The sequence below is a fragment of the Camellia sinensis genome, chromosome 2 (genome assembly GCF_055761805.1).
Source record: "Camellia sinensis isolate YWXY chromosome 2, ASM5576180v1, whole genome shotgun sequence".
Classification (NCBI taxonomy): Eukaryota; Viridiplantae; Streptophyta; class Magnoliopsida; order Ericales; family Theaceae; genus Camellia; species Camellia sinensis.
This window is the reverse complement of record NC_138962.1, coordinates 149,418,126-149,441,204: the sequence shown is the minus strand read 5'-3', so window position 1 is coordinate 149,441,204 and position 23,079 is coordinate 149,418,126. Positions and strand designations below refer to the sequence as shown.

Sequence of the window (23,079 nt, the reverse complement as noted above, 5' to 3'; positions counted from 1 at the left end):
GATGTGGACAGAAACGTTGAAGTTGTGTTTGGAACCGTGTAGGGTGGTTCCTTTATTTGTCGGCCAAGGGCCATTTATGTATTTGTTGACCGTATGTCATTCTTGTAAGGATTGCACCCTTTGTATATGATGTAAGCCTTTGAGCATCTTAATTTGATTTATAACATCTTTGTATGTGTTGTTACAGAGCATCCATTTGACTTAGATGTTGTATCTAAGAATGTATAAAATTGAAATAACACATGTACTGTGTGCTTATATTATATACATTTGCATGAGTGCTATTAGTGATCGTCTATCGTTGAGTGGTTTACTTACGTGGGCCACACTTCGTAAATCTGGGGCGTGACATTAAAAGATCATTGCATATGATTTTTAAATGAATAAAACTTGTGATTTTTGGAGCATGGCATGGTATTGCATTCAAACAAATAAGACTGTTTAAACATATATACTTTGTGAAGATACTTCTACTGAATTTTGTGCTCACCCTTAGTGGATTTGTACAGGAAATATTGTGGTGATTCTGCCAAGATAAAGGTAGGGAATATGTTTTGAGAGCACGAGACTCTTTAATATTTTGTTGTATATTTTGACAAGCCAAGGGCTTTATTTGTATGGGTGTGCAACCATTTTTATGTAACTGAGCTTAAGCCTTGAAGCTTGAAGCCCTTGGAGCATTTCTCTTGTTGTTTTATTCTCTTTTGTTTTCTTTGTCGCACATGCTACGGATTCACTCTTTTGAAGTCTGAATTTGTATTGCATGTGGACTCTTTTGTAAATATCTCACATAAATGGAATACAAATATGGAGATTTGATCATTTGATTTGAGATTAGTGTAATTGAATGACTTATCTTTATATCATTTATTTGGGGGCGTTACATCAATCACATCTAAATGATCCCAATCATTTTAAAAAAAATAAAATAAATGTGATTTATTATTATATGAAGTATACATCAAACCGAATCACAATATAAATAATTTATATCTATATTATGAAAGTAAAGTTCAAATAATCTATTACTTGACTGAATAAGTTTATAAAAACAACAAATTAATTATAGAGAAACAAAATCAACGAAGCAAAATAATTTTTCAAAGTCCAAATCCAAAAGCATAAATCAAACTCATTTCACAATACAAATAATTTATATCTATATTGTGACTTTATAACATAAATGGTATGTACTGCCAACTATTCACACAGGTAGTGAAATTCATGACACATTAATGGCGATTAATGAATGGTTTATTATTTTTAAATAGTTGAATAGTTTATTATATTTTTAATCATGCAGTTGAATAGTTTATTATTTTTTTAAATTGTAAAAATAATGACATGAATATATCCAATCAAAAAATAGCAGTATAAACATAGAAGAAAAACACATACATAAGCATATGTATCTATATATACATAGAAGTGAGAGTGAGAGTACAATACTACCTCTGTTCCAGCTACAAATTAGATCTTCCTGTTGATAAAATAGAATTAAGGGTAAATTACACTTTGCACTCCTGCACTTTGCGCCAAATTTCATTTTGGTCTCTACACATGCAATCAAGACAGTCAACCTCCTGCACTTCTGGTCCAATCCCACTTTAGTCCCTACACATGAAATTGTGACAGTTAACCCCCAGTATTTTTGGTAAAATCTTACTTTGGTCCCTATACAAGTGTCAATGTCCCCATTTTGTTATTCACTTATTTAAATCTTTAACAGAATGTAGTCATGTGATAAGAATATGACTATGACATGAGGATAAGAAAGGAAAATCATCTACATTTTCCACCAATACATACTTTATCCCAAAATTGACATCAAAATATGACTGTATTAGGTTAAAACAAAACGCAGATTGTAAATAATTAAGAAGATGAACTAGAGTTTTACATAAATTGGAATCACAAAACTCTATTTTCACGATAACACACCCTTCTGTCTATTCATCTTTCTTTCCCTTTGGTTTTTTTGTCGCATTTTTTATTTTATTTCAAAAGCTCTATTTTCTTGCCTTTTCGTCCCAATTTTTACCATGCAAACATATATTATATAACTCTCGTATGCTTATCATGTAAGACAAAGTGTATTGATGGGAAACATGGATGATTTTCCTCTCTTACCCTCATTTCGTAGTTACATTTTTGTCACATGACTGGATTTTGTTAAAGATTTAAAAATGAAATAACAGAAGAGGAACATTGACATTTATGTAGGGACCAAAGTGGGATTTGAGTGAAAGTGCAGGGGGTTGACCGTCACAATTTCATGTGTAGAGATTAAAGTGAGATTTGATCAAAAGTGCAAGGGTTGATTGTCATAACTTCATGTGTAGGGGCCAAAATAAGATTTGGTACAAAGTGTAGAAGTGCAAAGTGTAATTTATCCTAGAATTAACAAAACCTACTGCAAGTACGACATTTTAAAAGTTAGTCATTACATCATAATTTTTTTCAAGCAAAAAATAAGAAATAACTTGATTGATTATAAGATATTTATAATATGAAGAATATCCCTCCAAAAAAAAAAAACCACTAATATCTCCCTCTCACATGCTTTACTTTCTCATTCATCCAAATATGATAGTTACAAAATACAATTATTTATTTTCTTTTTTCACCTAAATAAGAGATTGCATTTTTTTACATGACGCTCGGATCCAAATGTGATGTATAAATGTTCATTTAAAGATTGGTAAAAGTAGAAGTTACTAAATATTCAACACCCATAATAAGAAACTTGATGTTTTATACAAATAATTATGGAAAATGTTTGGTAGCTCAAAATTTTGTGGCTCAAATGGCTCAAATCTGTCAAAACGACGTCGTTTTACACTCAAAATCTGTCAAAACGACGTCGTTTTGACAGATTTGAGCCATTTGAGCCACAAAATTTTGAGCTACCTAGCATTGTCGAATAATTACAACAAAATGATTGAGGCCTCAAATTTTTTGGCTCAAATTTGCCTCGAATTTGCTTTTTTTTTTTTTTTTTTTTTTTGCTGGGTTGATGCTTTGCTTATTATTATTATTATTATTATTATTTATTTTTTTCTGCAATGATTTAGCCCAGAAAAAACAAACAAAAAAAAAAAAAAAAAAAATTTGCATTCGAGGCAATTTCGAGGCAAAATTTCGAGGCCTCAATCAGTGCCCGTATTCCTTTCTTCCGAGCTCCGTCGATGTCCGATCACCTGCGAGCAAATAACGGTGAGCTACCCGGCGGTGTGTGGCCGGAAACACCCTCCGACGGTCAAATTAGCACACACCTTAGAGGGAATAGAGAGAGGGGAGAGAGTGTTTGAGTGTAAGAAATCCTTACAGATGTGTTCGTGTGTCGCGTATGGGGGGCGCAGACATGCCTATATACCTTCTGAGCCCCTTACCCACTCCCAGTCATCTCCTGACACGTGGCTCTGCTATCCCATCTGTCAGCATAGACCTTGCTGAACATCACCTAATCTCAACTGCCTGACTTCACAGCTGGAGCTCGGCAGCCGAGCTGCTCTACCACGGCCATGCCATGCTTCATACCCATGCGCCTAACCGGACAAACACATGGAGGACCGGGCTAGGCGGCATCCCGGCAAAGCCTAACCCGGGTACCTCCTTTGGTCGGCCTTCCTGCCGGTCAATCAACTACCTCGGCTGACCACGCCTTTCCGGGCGCCGGTCACTCGGTCTGTCTGGCATCGACCATCCTCGGATAGACGCATATAATGAAGATGTATGTAAAAAATAGAATAAATTGGCTAAAAAAGCAGTAAAAGTAGATGACAATTCGAACAAAAGCAATTGCTATAGGCCCTGTTTGGTAGAGCTGTGGGAAAGTGCTTATAGCTTATGCCTAAACAGCTTATAGCTTATAACTTTCAGCTTAAGCTGATTTCCAGCTTATTCTTAAAGCATCTCCTGCCCCACTCAAAGAATAAGCTGTTTTCTGACTTCCACAAAGCTATAAGCTATAAGCTATAAGCTAAACCAAACACATCAAAATAGCTTAAATTAAGCTGAAAACTGAAATAAGCTGAAATTAAACTGTACCAAACAGGGCCATAATTCATACATTACGGTTGCTTACTGTTGGATCTTGCATGAGACAAAAGCAATCATTGAAGAAAGGGGACTCAAAGGCAAAGCATGAGAGAGAGGCGGCTGTGGTGATTAAAAAAACAACAATGATTGTGAGCATTAATTTGAGTGCTCTAATAAAATATTAATGATATGATAAAAAAATAAAAAAATATTAAAATATTACATCATTAGAATTGATTTTAGAACTCAAAAATTAAAACTCTAAAGTATTTTTCTTAAAAAAAAAAAAAAGGATGGGCAACCGTGATAGTTAGGGTTTTTTTTAATTCAAAAAGTCCAAAAAAGAAAAGTGGGCGGGAGTTGAAAAATACAGTATTTTTTTAATTTTAAAAATTAGAAAAAGACTCTTAAGAATATATGAAAAAATAAAACAAAATTGAATAGCAAATCAAAAAAAATAAATCAAAAAAATTTAAAAGTTAAACGCTACGTATTAGAATTCATACAACCATTAAACAAAATGAATGGAAAATTAAAACAAATAAATCAAAAAAATTTAAAAGTTGAACACTTAATTACATATATTCATTCACTGTTCTCATATTATAATTCATACAACCCCTAAAGAAATTAATAAAATTAAAAACAAACAAATAGAAAAAAGTTTAAAAGTTGAATGCTTAGTTACATACCTCCATTCATTGCTCTCATATTGGAATTCATACAATCCATATGAAAAAAAAAAAAAAAAAAAAAAAAAAATTGAATAGAAAATTTAATCAAATAAAGAAAAAAAGTATAAAAGCTGAATGCTTAATTACATGCATCCATTCACTGCTCACAAATTGATTTTTCAACCAGTTCACACATTGCCATTGTTGAAAATAGTAAAATAAAGTTTATAATGGGGTGAGAGATTGAGTAGGCGTCAAATTATACCAAGAGAAAAGCTAAAATAGAAGAAGATGATAAATTCTTGAGGAAATATCTTTTGCACTCCAAACTTTTACGAGTTTTTTAATTTGATCCTCATACTTCGATTAATATTAATTTTACATTCAAAATTTTGATCAATTTGGTTTCTGTCGTTATATTCCGTCTACAATTAGACAAAATGTCTTACGTGGCACTAAAATTCATTTGGAATTTCATTTTACCTCCCAAACTATACCTTAAAAATCAATTTGTCCCCCAAATATAAAAAAAATTAAATTTTAAATAATATATACTTTGCAAAAAAATAATCAAAAATATAAAAATCCTCATTTAGGATTATCTTGAAATTATGAAGTATGGTTATTTCGACAAATATGTCGTACCTGTACCAACTACTTGCCGAATTTTGAAATTTTTTTCTCACTTAATTTTGAAATTACTATTAGTCGATCAATTCTATTGAAATTAATTTGGGTAATAAATTAGTTACCATTGCGCGAACACATAGAGTAGCCAATAAATTTTTGGCTCAATAAGTTTCTCCAAGATCGACTCTAGATAATTTGAGACCTATGAAACATAGGTACGGGTATAAAAACTGATATTGGTATGATATGGGTATGTCGTCACGATAAAATCTAAAAAAGAAAAAAAAAAGTAGGGTACGGGTACGAGTACAAGTTAATACGTTTGTAAAAAAATATTTATTTTTAATTTGAAATAATACAAAAATTGATTAAATTGTTTAATTTGTTAAATCCAACAAACAATTTACGTTTATCCAAAAGTACAAGTATACGATAAACCACAATTAAATGTCATTATATTAAATAATTTATAAACGATACCTTAATTGTGAAATCATGCTAAGTAAAAAACTAAAAATGAAAAAGAAGTCTAGTAAAATGGATTTTATCTTTGTAGTAGACGAAAATATTGTTTCGACTGAGATACGACACCGTTTAATTATACTAGATATGTCTGGGTACGCCAAAAATTAAGAAGAAAATTTTTGAGTATTTTGTGTACCCGATATGTATGCATAAATACACGGTACGGGTACATGTTTGTCGAATTATTCATACTTCACAGTCTTAAGATAATTCTAAATAAGGATTTTTATAGTTTTTATTGTTTTTTTTGCAAAGTATATATTATTTAAAATTTAATTTTTTTCATTATTGAGATAAGAAATTATTCATTAAATATTTAAATTTAATTTTTTTATATTTGAGGGGCAAATTGATTTTTAAGGTATAGTTTGTGGGGTAAAATGAAATTCCAAATGAATTTTGGTACCATGTCAGCACATTATGTCCATGATCAAAATTTTGAATGTGCAGGTGTAAAATTGATATTAATCGAAATCTGAAGATCAAATTAAAAAACGCGTAAAAGTTTAAGAAGTAAAATGATATTTCCTCTAAATTCTTTAGTAATCACCTTTCACAGTTTTGCTCTCCAAAGTGTTGTTTTCCCTTCGCTATGATCTGTTCTTGTCGTGTAGGTATAAAGTGAGAAATAATAGTAAATAGCTTGTGGAGGAATTGTAATGTTTATAAGGGTTAAGATGGCTGTGTTGAATTTATAATGTCGTAAGATTTTGAAATTGAACAAAATATGACATGGAAGGAAGGTTAGGTACAAAGAGCATGAGGTAGAAAGTTTATGTTTCCTTTTTAAATTTCACAAATCATGGTATAATATTTAATTTTAAGTAATTAATATGATGAGTTAGTCAATAGTGTTTTCCTTATAAATAATTTCCTGCTGAAAAAGAGGTTATATATATAGTATTGTTTTTGTATTATAGAAAGTAATTCCTTTAATCATGTGTATTTTGTTACGTAGCAAATTTTGAAATTTGAATCCTCATGGTATTTAATTTTAAATAATTAATATGATGAGTTAGCCAATAGCATTTTTCTTATAAATAATTTTAAAATAAAAAATTAATTCATGCTGAAAAAGAGGTTATATATATAGTATTGTTTTTGTATTATGAAAAGTAATTCCTTTAATCACGTGTATTTTGTTGCGTTGCAAATTTTGAAATTTGAATCCTTAAATCATAGATGAATATTCATTGAGTGCTTTGTTGACTATGATTTGAATTTTAAATTTTAAATTTTAAATTTCAATTTTTAGTAGCCAATTAATGTTTTTCTCTTTTTAAAAAATAACCAAAAAACAACTTCATTGATTTGGAGTTTTGAAACTCCTAGAGCTCTCATAATTGGTTTGGCGACAATTCCCTAATTTAAATGAAGACCAAGCATTTTGAAGACTCCTAATTTAGAAAAAAATCAAATCAAATCAAAGATACTAAAATATTAATATGATTTTGTATTATAAATTCTCTACTATTTGAAAATATTTAGGAATATAAATTTAAAAGGTGTGCGGCGTTGGATTTTTGCACTAGATAAATGAATCGGGGCTCTGTGATTGTGTCAGACTATGCAGGAATTGAGGGCCTGAAAAATAAGAGAACCACAAGAGCAGCTCGGCTGGGGTTGGCTCGAAAAACCCTCCGGCGTGGAAGTTAGGAGTCGGAGAAGAAGTCTCTACATGTAGAGAGAGAGAGAGAGTGTATGTATGTGAGAGGACTCAAGATAACTTACTTTGCAATGAGATGGAAGTGTTGTTTATATAGATGACTTGATTTGCTTTCCAAGGTGAGGGTGAGGGAGCTTGGGTGCCTCAAGGCCCTCTCTATCATAGCTCAAGGTGGGGAACTACAAGTTGGTTATCCATGGATGCACATGCCCACCTGAGCAGTCATCATCAAGTGCACATTCTTTCTCCTAACAGTTTCCGTGGAGGGGGGACCAACTGAGGTGGCACTTTTCACATGTGTGTGCTCACAGCTTCAATGCCTACGTATGGAGGCCTCAGCTTGGTCTGTTTAGTTCTTCAGCCAAACCTTGTTCAGCCTTCCACAAAGTTGTTTGTGCAGATGGGCTGGACCATATGGACGTCAGTTCTGTTGATGGACTTGGACCATGTAGTTCGGCCCATCTCAGTGCCTTATTTGAGTTGGCCTTGTTGTAATAGGTTTGGCCCAAGTGCTTTTGAGGGCACATGAATTTATCACTAATTTTCTCTAAATTAAGATGTTTAAAATAGAAACTTACATATATATTAGAGAGGAGGAAAAGAATATGACACAAAAGTATTTCGAAAATTTTGCCAATGTTTATTAATAGAGTTGACTTTGAACCTTATTCCAAAATCATAAGAAGGTTGTCTAGCTATATTTGAACTATAAAAGGATAAAATGACCTAAGGCGAAACCACAAGGAATAAAATGAATTTTACCCTTAGAATAATTGTGTAATGAAATAAAATTGTTATGCAAATAGAATTACCCTTCTAATAACTTGCTAAATGATTTTTCTCATTTATCAAACTGTCACTAAACAGTGTTCTCATTTACCAAACCACTCATTTATCACCAAATCATCCACAAATTTAAATATAAAATTACAAATGCATCACGTTTGTACCTAACACATGTAAAATTTAAAATAACTATGACAATTATCTAAAGCAACTTACATCTGAGAGAATTGAAGCAGTATAGATCTCTTGGAAGTCATCATGTTGTGGGATATTTTGAAAAAAATCATAAAACGTGACGAAACTACACCAACTCAAGTGTATGCATTATACAATACTATAGATAATATATAGCTACATAGTTTTAAAACATGTTTTCCTGTTTGTAAGTTTTAAAGGCAGCTTAAACTTGAGGTGAAAATTTCAATGATTGGGTTGCCAAAATCTACTAAAATTGATCATGATACTAACATGAATAGGACAGTTGACTCAATAGTCCATGTAACTGTCCATTGGGACACTGAGAAAGTCAGAGATTGAAGGTCCGAATCAATAGAGCGACCAAAATTGATCATGATACTAACATGAATAGGACAGTTGGCTCAGTAGTCAATGTAATTGTCCATTGAGACAGTAAGAAGGTTAGAGGTTCAAGGTCCGAATCGATTGAGCGACCATAGCTCATTCGTTGTAATCTACCTTATTACTAGCGTACAAATAAAACAAAATAAAGTAAAAAAAAGTTTGTGATACCAATACAAGACTTTGATACAACTGCCATACAGAAGCCAATGCAATGCTCTTTGTAAATGCAAACATGAATCAGAATACCTCCCTATCATATTCAACTCAGCTTGTGTCCTACCCTTTTCAAACATTCACAAGTCTCTGTAGAGGAAACCAAGAAGCTACCTGAATAGTTTAGAAGATATAATTTACATGTGTATTTAGATTTCCTTAAACATTCAAAGTCGCAGGCTTGAAATCAAGCATTTCCCTTATATTTAGCCGAATGGAAGGCCCCATTGATGAGCATATATGTGCACTTTTCCAGTATACTCCTTTTGCACCAGATGGCTTGTTTGTTTCTACTGATTTCTGTCATATTAATTAAAGAAATAAAAAGGAAATAGAATTCAGAAATTGAGTACATATAATTCAGACAGCGCAAAACATGAGAGAGAGAGAGAGAGAGAGAGAGAGAGAGAGAGCATACTACTGCAGCAAGCAAGTTCACAAGAAGATCTTCCTCAGAAAAATCTGACTTTCCAAAGAGTAAGTGAACGATCCCAGTTTTATCTGCTCTGTATTCAACTTTGCCCTTCTTGAATTCCTCTATGGCCTGAAACAAATGCAACCTGAATTCATTTCATTTCAGTAAATTTAAGGGTGCAGGCCATCAGAGAACTCATATATTGTTGATAGCACAGCGTGATGATGACCTTTATTTATTTATTTTTTATAATGATAAGTAAATTGTATTTAGTTGGCCTCTAAGGGGCACAAATCTTGCATTCACTGTCTAAAATATGTGTACTATCTAGGGGTGTTCGCGGATCGGTTTTGTGCGGTTTGCGGTTCGGTTTTGACCCGCCCGCATCTATGCGGTTTGGGAAAAAGTCAACCCGCAACCGCCCGCAGTGCGGTTTGCGGTTTGTGCGGATAGGGTTTGCAAATGTGCGGGCGGTTGCGGGCGGTTTGCGGTTTACACTTTTTTCTTTAAAAATTAATTTTCGAGTTTTTTTTTCCCAGCGAATTTAGGCATCAGATTCATTTTATATATTTGTGATAACAATTTTTTGATGAGTTTACAAATAAAAATTGAATATCAATGCATTAAATGAAAGTACCCAAAACAAAGAGACCCTACACTAACATTTTTGCCATGAAAAAAATGTATATCAATGCATTAAAGGTTGTACTCAATTAGAATTGTCAGTTCAGTAATCAATAATCAAACTATAAGTTCCATCGACCATTAGAAGGAAAATTTTATTAGGAAAAAGTGGATGAATCACCAATAAAAATCATATAAGAAACCAAGTTTAGGACTTGATAACTCTACGGCATTAAGAAAATTGAGAAATACTTAAAAATAAGGATCCTAGTGTCATAGAGAATATAATGGTACTCCTGTAAAAGTTACAAAGTTGGTATATAAAAAAAATAAAATAATAATAATAATAATAATAATAATAATAATAATAATAATAATTAAAGTGCGGGCGGTTTTTGCGGGTTGCGGGTTTAAACCGCGACCCGCCCGCAACCCGCAAATTTGTCATATTTCAAACCGCATCCGCCCGCATTATGTTTGCGAAACCGCCCATTTATATGCGGGTTGGACGGATTGAGCGGTTTGAGCGGTTCGGATAAACCGTTGCTCACCCCTAGTACTATCATTTACACGAAGGCAAAGTGTCTCCAGTATCAACAAGAAGAAGAAAACACACAGACCAGAACAAAAAATAAAACTGATAGTGTTAACGGGTTCTCCCTTTTACTCACCCAACCAAACAAGACCTCCAAACAAGGTATAGCAAGAACTGAGAGTCTTCTCTTGCCTTCTACAAGGAATCTTCCTTCGAATTACACACCTATGCCATGCCAAGTAATGCCAATAGCAAGAACTGAACTTTCATTGCAGCCCTAAAAACAGGGCAAGGTGGTTAAAATAACCCACCTTTGTAGAGCAGCTTGGCAGTGGTTAAAATAATTTCAATGATACAAAGATCACGATAATATTTAGTCATTTCTACATTTTTTTTTCTTCTCTCACAAATCGCTTTTCCTCATAGTCTCATTTGTAATTGTAGGTGAAACACAACTTACAGAAGCTATACCATTAATGAATGAAAATTTAACACAAAATATCTCACCTCAGAAGTCTGGCATCAGGAAACATATCCACTAGAACGTAAATGTAGACATACATGCATACATACCAAATTTGTATATATGAAACAAAAAGATTGTACCTGAGGTAAATTAGTTGTAACAGTACCAGCTTTTGGATTTGGCATGAGTCCACGAGGACCCAAAATCTTTCCTAGTTGGGCAACCTGATGGGACAGGAAAATGTAAATAAAGTCAGGCATATGAAATATGATCTCTAGACAATACAAACACATTAATTCATGCATATATATTTTTACAGGGGATTTGGTCAAAACCCCATCATAATAAAATTTTAATGCATTAAGGACCAGCACAAAAAGTTTTTCTTGAAAAGTCCAACAAATATCACTATTATCAAAATATTAAACTTTAAAATAATATAACTTTTGATGTAGATGTCAGTTTTTAATAAAATTAATATTTTTAGAATTCTCTCATCAAGATCTATCAAATAAGATCGATATTTACTATGAAATTCTTTAAAAAAAAATTTATTACTGTTGAAATTGATGTAAACAGTAACAGTAACATGTTACCCTGTCTCACAGTAACATGTTACTCTATTTGATAGTAACATATTACTTTATTTGACAGTAATATGTTACTCTGGTTCACAGTAACATGTTGCTTTGGCAATATTGTCCAAAAAAAAAAGAAATTTTACTTTGTCCTTACTCAATTATGTATTTTCTCCTTAAGAGGTTTATGAAGAAAAATAAATTGGGCTGTCCCTTTCACCAAACAAGGGTCCAATGGAGGAGTTTTGACTAAATTTCCCTATTTTTACCTAGAGGAAAGGACCAAATTAATTAAGAATAAATCCTACTATTCTAAGTAAAGCCAAATCCAACATTCCTCTTTTGATCCAACTGCTTTGCAATTCTTTCCTTCAGTAATTACAACTTTCTCTGTCGCTCTACCTCAAATTTTAATTTCCTTTAAGTTGGGACATGTTGACTGTTTAAGTCCTTTTCATTGAGGCATAAGAATCTTCATCACATCCACATAGTTTCTGTTTGGCTTGAATTTTAATCTGAAAAGGTTTATGACACACCTCAATTACATTTTTGCCCTTTGAAACAAAAAATCAGCTAACAAATAGTGATTTTGCCTAAGTTTTTAAGATGGAAATTGCTAGAGGCCCCAAAATTTCTACCAAATATTTTACTAAATGTTTCACATGCGTGTGGACCCCACACTCATGGGGGACTGATATCCATGTGAGATATTTGGTAGAAATTTTAGTATCCCTAGCATTACTATTTTAAGATTGCCTAAACCTTTTCATGACAATGATCTCAAATCATATCCTAAATTTGGTATCTGAAAGCACAGCTGCAGAAAGAGAGGAAAAAAAAGGTAGAAAATAGAATAAGTACAAAACTTTGATCATAGGTAGGTAATGCACAAATCTCGCAATCTATATGAATACTTTTGCTGGACATGTTATAACCAAGTTGATGATGATTTTTCATCTAATGAGAAATCTCCAAACTTAAATTCAAATTTTTCTGCTCAGAATTTATCCTAAACTATTTGTCTAAATAGGAGAACGGAGATTCTATTGACATCCACATAAAAATAAATAAACCAGACGCAGTCTATATTGATCAAACAAAACAGACCTTGGGCATCATATCTGGAGTAGCAATTAATTTATCAAATTCCATGAATCCTCCTTTTATCTGACCTATCAACTCCTCTCCACCAACCAGATCAGCTCCGGCATTTTTAGCTTCATCGAACTTCTCACCTGAAGATATTCAGCTATGTACATTGAGCCAAGTAATACAACAGACTTTAAGAAGGTATGAAAAATAAAAAATGAGTGTAACATTATCTCATTCTCAAATTCATGAGGCTATGATAATTTGCTTGTATGTAGCACCCTTAGAGAAGCTACAGGCTATGTGGCCGCATTTTGATATGTGTGGGAAACATGGCATAACACAATGGTAAACATTTAATCAACGTTGGAGCATAGCAAGGACACAAGTGCAAAATATTTGTAACAGATAAAAGGGGCTCAATTACAAATAGAAAAGGAATATGATTACCACCTAAAAAGTAACAGAATGATCAGCTTAAAATCAAACTGGTTCATAATTTCTGTTTTATGAACACATAAACAGAATAGTTAAGACTATTAAAAAGCAAAGATTAACAAAATAGAAACAAAAATGTGGAGGCATCCCATGTGCAAATGAGGTATACAAAAGCACCAAAAAATAAATCTACAAGAATCCAAAAGATATAAAACCAATATAATTTACAAATAGACACATTTGCCCAAAAATTCAAGACAAGAATCCAACAAAGGTGGAAAGAACTCTTTAGACCAAAAGACAATAAAACTGCCCAAATTACTCTCATGAATCAATGCCTCATCACCCTTAAAATTCTCGTCTCTCACTCCACAAGCACCCCATAAGACATGAAGGAGCTAACTACCACAACCTCATATTCCGTCTTCGGCAACCCCTCTGCCAGCACCCAATCAACTCTATAGCAGATTCTTGGCATCATCACTGCCACCAACATGCCAATGTAAGATTAAATGGTCGATGTTTTTTCCTCATCGTTTTTACACCTACAACACTTTTTCAATGAACCTAGTGTAAATCTAACGTAATCAAGATAATTACACCATTCACAGAAACCCTTCAGGAGCTTAATACCAATAGTATGTATGTTTGTCATGGTCCTTTTGTCCTTGATAACTAGTTTTGTAATGCCATAACAAAACTGTGACCTAGTAATTGAAGTAGTGAGAGAGAGTCTAGAGACACAACTCCCTTAAGGGTTAGTATCCAATGGAGGCTAAATAAATAATGTTTTTAAGTAGCATAGCTGCATAGGTACTGCAATAGATGAGCTCTATCCCTATCCAACATGTCAATACTGATACTTTCAAGAGAATAACCTTTCTCAAACTGCAGGTAGCGGGTTGGGCTGGATTGGTGGATTGGTGGGTAAATTGCACATCCCTAATCCCAGGTTTATTCTTGTGTCCTTCTTCATTTTTCTTCTTCCTACATCACTACTCACGTTGTATTGAGAATGAATTCAAGTATTAGTGACTTATTAAGATTTAGCATGTCTTCCTTTAAACGATGAAGGATTGGGACTTAGGAAACAGAGGTTTTTGAACAAAGCTTTTTAGAAAAATGGCTAGGGAGATGTTGAGGAAGATAAGGGTGGTGTAGAATAAGGATCATACTGTGAGGGCTAATAAAATTTGTACAAGTCTTTTGGGGTGAAATTATGGAAGAACTAAAGGAATGGCTGAGAAGAATTCTCCAAACATATTTACTTTCCAGTAGGAAATTTGCAACGATGGGATTTCATGATGACTATTGTATGGTAGAAAGCTCCACAGACTAAGAGTTCCAAATATCTTCAAAATCACACCATACATGGAAGCCATGGTACTTGGCAATGTTAGTGGAGTAGATGGTACAGTGGTTTGGCCCACTTGTATGGGGCCTTGCAAGATTGAGACGTTGACATGGTGGAAACATCGCCATGCTTTATCCTACTCTAGTAGATACCAAAGGGGTAGAAGGCTTCCTTTGTGGCAGGAAGTCACAAAGCATAAAAATTTTTAGGTTCAATTCTAGTAACTATATTCCTAGCCAATAATCGACCAAGGCCTTCCTAAAGTGTCCTCTTTTTCCCTTGATAGATATCAAAACATTGGAAAGAATTATGAACTTGATAATTTGGTGAAATGGGATAGTGTTCAAAGAAAATCCAGAAAAAGTTAATAACCTATTGGCTGCGACGTCGGAGCTGCTGTACGAGACCGGGGCTGGGCCGACGACCGGCGACCTCTCTTCTCTCTCCTCTCTCTCTCTCTCTTTCTCTTTCTCTCACTCTCCCTCTCTGGTTCAGACTGAAAATGGAAGAAGAAGAAGAAAAAATAATAATAATGCCCAAAACGACGTCGTTTTGGGCATTAGGGGCATTCGGGGGAAGAAAATTCGAGGCACAAATCATTAATCTTCTTTTTCCTTTCCAATTTAACAACAAATTTTAACTTGAGTTTCGAATTTTTTGAAATTTAGATGATGAGGAATTAGGTCTCGTTTGGAAACTACATATTTTAGTCAAAAAGTTACTATAAATTATCACATTACTCTCTCTACTTTTTTGTACATTTTTTCATAAAAAATAAAAAAAATTAGTAAAATAGCTTGTTCTCAAACAAAGCCTTAAAGTACACAAACCTTTCCCAATTCATTTTTTTTTTTTTTATTATTTAAAATTAGAATACTTTTAAAATGTACAAATCTATTTAGCATGTTTCTTATTTTCTCATAAAGAATTTTAGAGAACTAAAAAATTACTACGGTAAAAAAAATTACAAAAGTGTGCATGTAAAAATCAATATGTGATTCCCACCACATTTATAGTTAATCTAAACCACACATTGATTTTTCTATACCACTTATCATGCACATAGCATTATTGTTATTATTATTACTATTACTATTATTTATTTTTATTTTTTCCCTATGTTTTCAAGCATATATAGCTTTACTCATTTTCTAGACATATATGATTAATGGACTGTTATACCAAGATATTAGATCACTTACGTTAATAATAATTTGTAACTTTTTAAATTTATTTAAAACTCTAAAATACATATCAACAATAGAGCCTCATATTTATAATTTTTTAGGATATCTTAAATATTTAGACAATAAAAAAAGTTATGCGACAACTTATTTAATCATACAAATTTAATTTCTTTTATTACGTTGCACCAAACAGATTTATAATTTATTTTAAATCTTTAAACTAACAATTTAAAAACTATAATCATAAAAATTAATTTATAAGTAATACAAAATCAACCCATAATTATGGGATCATAAAAATATTAATGTGCATTAAATTCAAGTATGGAATGAATTGGAGACTTTCAGTTAAAGTTTTTAAAGTCAAATGACATTAAATTGTAATCTAAAAAAAACAAATATGACATTAAATTCCAATAACAAAATTTACTCAACCTTTAACTAGATTCACAAAATAGATCAATAAATAAAAACCACTTTTTGATATTTGTAAATTATATGCCAATAATACCCTTCAATTAATATAAAATTATCTCACCTTGCCCGTCTGTTTTGAAACCACACTTCTACTTGGCTTGGCAGCAGTTTCAGCTGCTTAGCCAAAGCCACCTTTTGCTTCTGAAAAACACAAAAAACAAAAAATCACATTAAGGTGTTTGATGTGGAAAATTGTTAGGTACGTTTCTATACTCTTTCCCTGATCATCATTTATCATGTTATTTATATTTCTCAATCTAATACAAAAGCATAATATTTTATATTTTTGATTAATCATAATATTACGAAATATCATATATGATCGTATACCCAAAATACTCAATAATCACCCATCCTTATAATTTAGGCCAAGTTTGGCTAATAAAAAAAAGTGCACTTATTTCATATTTTTATCTTTTTTGGGTCACATCAATCAACATTTTCTCTCTACTTTTTCTATATATAATACAAAAAAAAATAAAAAAGTACACTTATTTAGTCTTCCAAACTTGACCTTAGTTTAGAAATTTCTGTCAAATTGTTCACTATCGTTTATGTTTATAACTTATTAGACAAAAATAAAGAAGAAAGGATGGATGCTTTTGAATTTTGTTTTATAATTATTGACTTTTAATTTTATACCACATAGTTAAAAAAAACACCAGACTCAACCCAAAAAGCCCTGAATTCAACCCAAAAATTACGAGAATGCCACTTACAGGATTGAGAGTGTTGTGCTCCTTGAAGGTTTCTTCCAGCACCGCCGCCTGCTCCTTCGATAGCCTCAGCTTCTTCCTCGCCATCTCCCCGCCGTCGTCCTCCTCGCTTCCTCCGCCACCGTGAGAAGTTCCCCATCCCCTCTCTCCTCCGCCGCAGCCGCCGTCGTTTTCCTCTCTCTCGCTCCTCTTACCGCTCACGCTCGACACCGTGCTGTTCGGCGACGACACACCCACCTCCTCCTCACACTCTACAGCCGTAGAGGCGGCCGGAGGTTCACATCGATTCCCCGGAAGTAAGATCTCGTCTCTGCGTTCCAAACCCACATCGCATTTAATCCAAATATAATTATAAAAAAAAAAAACATATGGCTAATCTCACTATAAACCCTTATCACAAATTTTTTTTTTTTTTTTTTAAACTTCATCCATAAATTATCTATTTACTCCCTAAAATTCTTTTCATTGCTGTTCTTTCGTGTGATTTAATCAGAGACAATTTTACAAATCAGTAATTATTTAAGTCTAATTTGATTGGTAAAATAATAATTTTATAATTTGAACAATTTAAATCATATATGAGTATAGTTTATTCAAAATAATAGTAAAAACATTAGTGTATTTTATTTTATTTTTTGCAATAAAATTAAATTTTAACTGTTATTGATTTATATAATAATAAAGGAGTCCGTACAAAATGAGACAAACATATTTTACAATGAATGAGTAGATCTCATTGTGTTTGGTCTCGCTGTTTTATATTACATTTACATGAACGAAATTAAAAACTTCATACACAAAATTGATAGTTTAAAAATAAAAATTAATTTAGGAGATAAAATTGAAATCAATCCTAAAAAATAAAAAATAAAAAAATATAACAATTCATATCAAGAAAACAAAAACAAGATCATGAATCCATAGATATAGATATATCCAGCGAGAAGGATGTACCAGAAGAGGACTGAAATGAATCAAGGAGAGAGGAGGGCTTGTGGTGGCTGTGGTTGTGGTGGTGTTGAAACAAGGAGTGTAGAGTCAAAGGGAAAGGTGGAAGAAGATTCTCTGGGCATTTCAAGCTCAAGCTCAAGCTCAGCTCTAACCCATTCATCAACTTTCTCACCCATCTTCACTCTCTCTCTAAAAAACACACCCTTTGATTCCTCTGGGTATGGAATGGAATCTGAGTGAATGAAAAATGGGTACAACAAAAGAAGGGAGAGAAATGGGTAAGGGGGGTTACAGCTTTTCTTTGGACATGTTGCAGTGCAGAGTCTGATAGAATAGTGCTTATATATATAAGCCCCGCTTGGGATGTCATCTCAGTTAAAATAGTTATATAGAATAAAATAGATAATTTTAAATAAATAAGATAAAATATTATATTATATTTATAATTATAATTATTTTTTTATAAAAATTAAAAATTTATTTCAAATAAGATTTTTTAATTTTAAATTAAAAAATTAAAAAATCAATTAACATTTCAAATAAATTCATGATTATATATGTGTATATAGTGAGAGAGAAAAAAAAAACTAGAAAGAGAAAGGGGAGTGTGTGGGGAGAGGTGCATGTTCAATCATGCTTGTGTCAGAGTGCCCTATTGGCTCAATCATGATGATGGTATTGCTTTTGCTTTTTTGCTTCAAAAATGCTTCCGACCTCTAAAACTTGATCATTAAATCACCACTAATGACGTGGCCGCCAACGTGAAAAGCTGAGGCAAACTCGCCCGTTTCTTCCTCTTTTCATTTCAAATTTCAAATTCATTTTCACAAAACATTTGAAGACTCTCTCTCTCTATTCTTCCTTCTCTTCTCTTCTCTGCTGTGCCTCTTTGTCGAGGAGCTCCCAACGAGGGTAGCTCTTCAACAGCGGTGAGACGACGAGCATAGCTCTCCAACCCCGGCGACGATTGAGGTTGAACGCAGCTTTTACAACCCCGACGAGCGCAGCTTCTCACGAGAACGACGAGCGAGTCACGCACGACAACCGACGACGACCGAGTCACTCTCCGTCTTCACAGATTTGTCTGCGCAGGTCAGTTCTCTCTCTCTCACTCTATATATATATATATATGTATCTATATCTATACGCCCTGATTTGTTGAGATTTTTGACTTTGATTTCATGCCCTGATTTATATCTATGTATATATCTATATCTATATGCCCTGATTTGTGTCTTTCACTTTGATTTCATCTGTTTAGGACGATTTTGATTTTGATTTTGGTTTGCCCCAATTTTACATTACATTGGATTTGCCTAAAAAATCTAAAATATATATTTGGTGGAGAATATATAAAATTGTTTAATCATCCTTGAAGCCACTGCCAAATCTTTCTTGGATTTGCATTATTGATTTTCCTTATGTAAAAATAGCAGATTAGCTTCATTCTTGATTTTCCTTATGTAAAAATAAGAGAACCCTTTTCTACTTACTTGTTTTTGTTGGTAATTATTTTCTAGTTTCTGGTGCATACCCAGTTGGTTTATTGTGCTCTATTTATGTTTTTCAAATTTTCTTTGTTTTTATGTCTATTCAATGCTATTTTTTTAAAAGTTTATATTTAGTAATCTGCTTGAACTTTGTGTTATGTGGTTTTGTCAAAATGCAAGGAACCCAATGCTCTATGTAGTAGCATGCATTGCTGACTGTACCCAGAATTTCCAGAAATTCTTATGCTAAATGCAATTGCCTTGCTGCTTGTTTGACATTTCTTCAAAGGTTTCTTAAGAGTTAATCGCACATTCTCAGTAGTTGGAGAATGATGTGAGGTATGATGTTGATCTGATATTGGTTTGGTAATAGTGATGATGCCAAATTGTATGTATTAGTGCTATTTGATTATTCTTTTCATGCTTTTGTTAGCTGTATTAGTATTATTTTTTATTTTCTTCAATTGGGAATTAGCAAGTGTCCACTCCCAACCTTGCTTAGCTTCTGACATTAGAAAAAAGGGGGGAAAAGAAGGAAAGCCATCCTTTCTTGATTTTCATTTATGTTTAACTTTTAACATCCAAATGCATATTAATAGTTCTTTTTTATTAGGGACCTTTTGCTGTTATTAGTTTGGGCAAATTACATATACACCCCTCGAGGTTTGGCTAAATTACAGATACCCCCCTGAGGTTTGAGAAATTACGAATTCCCCCCTGAATGCTATATTTGCATAAGAAATTAGGGGGTAATTTATTATGAAATATAAACCTCAGGGGGTAAATTGTTATGAAAATACAAACCTCAGGGGGCGGGATGTAATTTCCGAAACCTCAGGGGGGTATCTGTAATTTAACCAAACCTCGAGGGGTGTATATGTAATTTGCCCTATTAGGTTCTATGACCAATCAGTATAAAATTGGAGGCTTTGGCACCATCTCTATTTCATTATCAACTGATAAACTGTTAGCTCGAGTGGTATCTCCAGGCACCCTCCTCAAGTGTAACTTATGAGCAAATGAAGTTTCTTATCTAATTTTTGATTTGGCCAAAGATGCTATCCTTGTACATGGATGTTATTAGCAGTGGTTTCTTATCCTGTATATTTTATTTTTTCTATCATAACTTAATAGTGCCTATAGAGCAGAAGCTGGCTGTTTCGAATCGAAAGCTATATGACTTCTCCTCCCCCACTTGCATCGCAGTTTTGTAAACAATAAATTTAATTAAAAAATTCAGATCAATGATAAAGTTTACGAACTTCAATAATTAAAATTAAGAGACCTGCAGAAACTGTTAGAATTAAGAGACCTGCAGAAAAAAGAATTGGAAGCATTGAAAAGGGCACCCAAGACATGGAACTAACAACTGCATAATACATAGTAAGTAAAGCATATGTGCAATTTAGCTGAAATTTTCTGTAATGGAAATGTGTAAAAGCTTAGATGATTCAAAGAATGAAGCATCTAGTTGAAATATAAGGGTCAAACAGGATCTCGAAATCAAATTTTATCTTTTTAGAAGCATGAAGCAGACATGTTTCTGGAAATAGGTTCAGGTTGAACTTTTTAGAAGGATGAGGCAATTTTGATAACTTGAACTTGTAAAGAGTTAGTTTAAGGTTGTGTCATTCCATCATTCCTTCACATAAGAGTCATGTCACAAGGGAATATGAGGAGCACACAGCAATGAGGGAATATGACTCAAATATGAAAGCCACTAATACATTGAAACCATGCTGTCACAGTGCTTACTTACACTTGCATAGAAGTCTTTCATGTTCTAATCAGAACAAAAATAAAAATAAAAAATATGTTACTTATAAGCCAATACCCTACAACAACAATTTCTCCAAATTTTCTTACAGGTTTGTCAACTTATTCAAATTTCTAATTGCTGTAGGAAGAGGTCCTAAGACTAATACACTAACTGATTGAGATTTTGCTTCATATTTTTGCAGATGTCAACTTCAAGTGTTAACGGCAGTACATCAGATCAATTGACATATTGCAATAGAAATTGTCCTCAATGTCGGAAAAAAGCGAACAATGAACAATGCACCAACTGTCATCGAACAACTTCAAAGTATGGGCGAACATCTTCGATTTCAAAGCGAACAACTTCAATTCCAAAACACACAGATGCAAAAATTGCAAAGAGACATAAATAGAAATTCGTGTTGTATTAATGGGATCTTCATCTTGCTTGTAATTGGTGTTATGTTAATTATGAAGATGTAATAATTTTTATGCAACTTAGAAGATGTAATTGGTATTGTATTAATTATGAAGATGATATGTATGAAGATTTATGATATATTACAGTTATGGATTGAGAAGTATGAATATGTAATCATGTGGATTGTTTATTATCTGATTGGAATTTTGAAAGTTAACTGTTTGTTTGTTTGAACACATATTATGAACACAATTTCTTCACATATTTGGACAGATTTTGGACTGATTTGGAACATAGATTCTGTTTGTCTGGTTGAACATAGATTATTGACAGATTTGGACAGATTTGGAACTAATATTGTTGATGGATTGTGAATAAAATTTGTTCACACATTCTTGACAGATTTGGACACATTTTCAACACAGATTCTATTTATCTATTTTTGACACAGGTTTTTGAAGACAGGTTTGAAGACATTTTTTCACACAGGTTTATTCACACAGTTTTGAAGACAGATTTTTGAACACTGGTTTTTCACATAGTGATGAAGACATTTTTTTCTCACTGATTTTTCAAGACAGATTTGGAACACATTTTTGACACAGATTTTTTTGGAACACAGATTTTGGAACACAATAAATCTGTAATAGATTTGTAACAGACAGAGTACAAATATAACAATGTCAATTGGGAACATAAACTATAACAACAAAGTAGGGAACAACATTAATTTGTTCTCAACCAAAAAATAAAGAAACTGAACAATTCAAAGATACATTAAATAAATTATCCATAACACATACCCCTCTTTGGTTCCTTAACTTCTTCACTCTCATTTAATAAAGGATTCTCACCACTATTCGAACCAATCTCCATTTCTGCTCATTCAAAAATACCATATGAAATCAAATGATTTGATAGATTAATAGAATAATAGAACCAAGCTATTCTGTTATTAATCTTTTTTACTTACACATATACATACAGATTAACAGATGAACCAATCTCCATTTCTGTTATTAATCTGTCACTTTCTTTATTTATATTTTCCTAACAAATAAATAATCTGTTTCTAACAATGCAAGCTCTTGAACAAATTATAACATATTACCCTTTCTGTAGACTATAACATATTACCCTTTCAAAAATTATCAGAGCTTCAAATTGTAACAATTTCTAATTTGTAAGAGCTTCAAATTGTAACAATTAACAGATTAACAAATTATAACAATTTCTAACAATGCAAGCTCTTACAATTTGAGAGCTATACAATTTCTGTTAATTTGAGTTTTAATCTGTTAATTAGCATTCCCAAATATGCTAAACATGTTGAGAAGCTCCTGTTAATTTGATGCTAATATGTTAATATGTTGAGAAGCTCCTGTTAAATATGCTAATCTGTTAATTTGAGTTTTACTCTGTTAATTGCCATTACAACTTCAGTTTTAATCTGTTAATTAGCA

General features: G+C 32.7%; 1 protein-coding gene and 1 long non-coding RNA gene across 2 annotated transcripts; one reads left to right on the top strand and one right to left on the bottom strand.

The window, feature by feature from the left end:
• Positions 1-9,047: 9,047 nt before the first annotated feature.
• On the bottom strand, positions 9,048-18,259 carry LOC114292498 (large ribosomal subunit protein uL1c). The gene is made up of 6 exons (XM_082915800.1): positions 17,951-18,259; positions 17,000-17,306; positions 12,843-12,970; positions 11,298-11,381; positions 9,536-9,661; positions 9,048-9,417 (listed from the first exon to the last, which is right to left on the bottom strand). Exons 2-6 carry the CDS (start codon positions 17,133-17,135, stop codon positions 9,277-9,279), a joined length of 615 nt encoding a protein of 204 aa, XP_082771926.1. The 5' UTR covers positions 17,136-17,306; positions 17,951-18,259; the 3' UTR covers positions 9,048-9,276.
• A 125-nt stretch (positions 18,260-18,384) lies between these two features.
• Positions 18,385-21,779, top strand: LOC114261337 (uncharacterized). The gene is made up of 2 exons (XR_003628925.2): positions 18,385-19,039; positions 21,399-21,779. It is a non-coding gene; the product is annotated as an uncharacterized LOC114261337 (long non-coding RNA).
• Positions 21,780-23,079: the final 1,300 nt, after the last annotated feature.

Excerpts from the sequence above, each read along its gene's own strand:
- LOC114292498 (XM_082915800.1), bottom strand. The coding sequence starts at position 17,135 with ATGGGGAACTTCTCACGGTGGCGGAGGAAGCGAGGAGGACGACGGCGG. Across the intron at positions 11,382-12,842 it reads CTCCAGATATGATGCCCAAG|GTTGCCCAACTAGGAAAGAT; the intron begins GTCTGTTTTGTT and ends CTGTCCCATCAG. Across the intron at positions 9,418-9,535 it reads TGAACTTGCTTGCTGCAGTA|AAATCAGTAGAAACAAACAA; the intron begins GTATGCTCTCTC and ends TTAATATGACAG.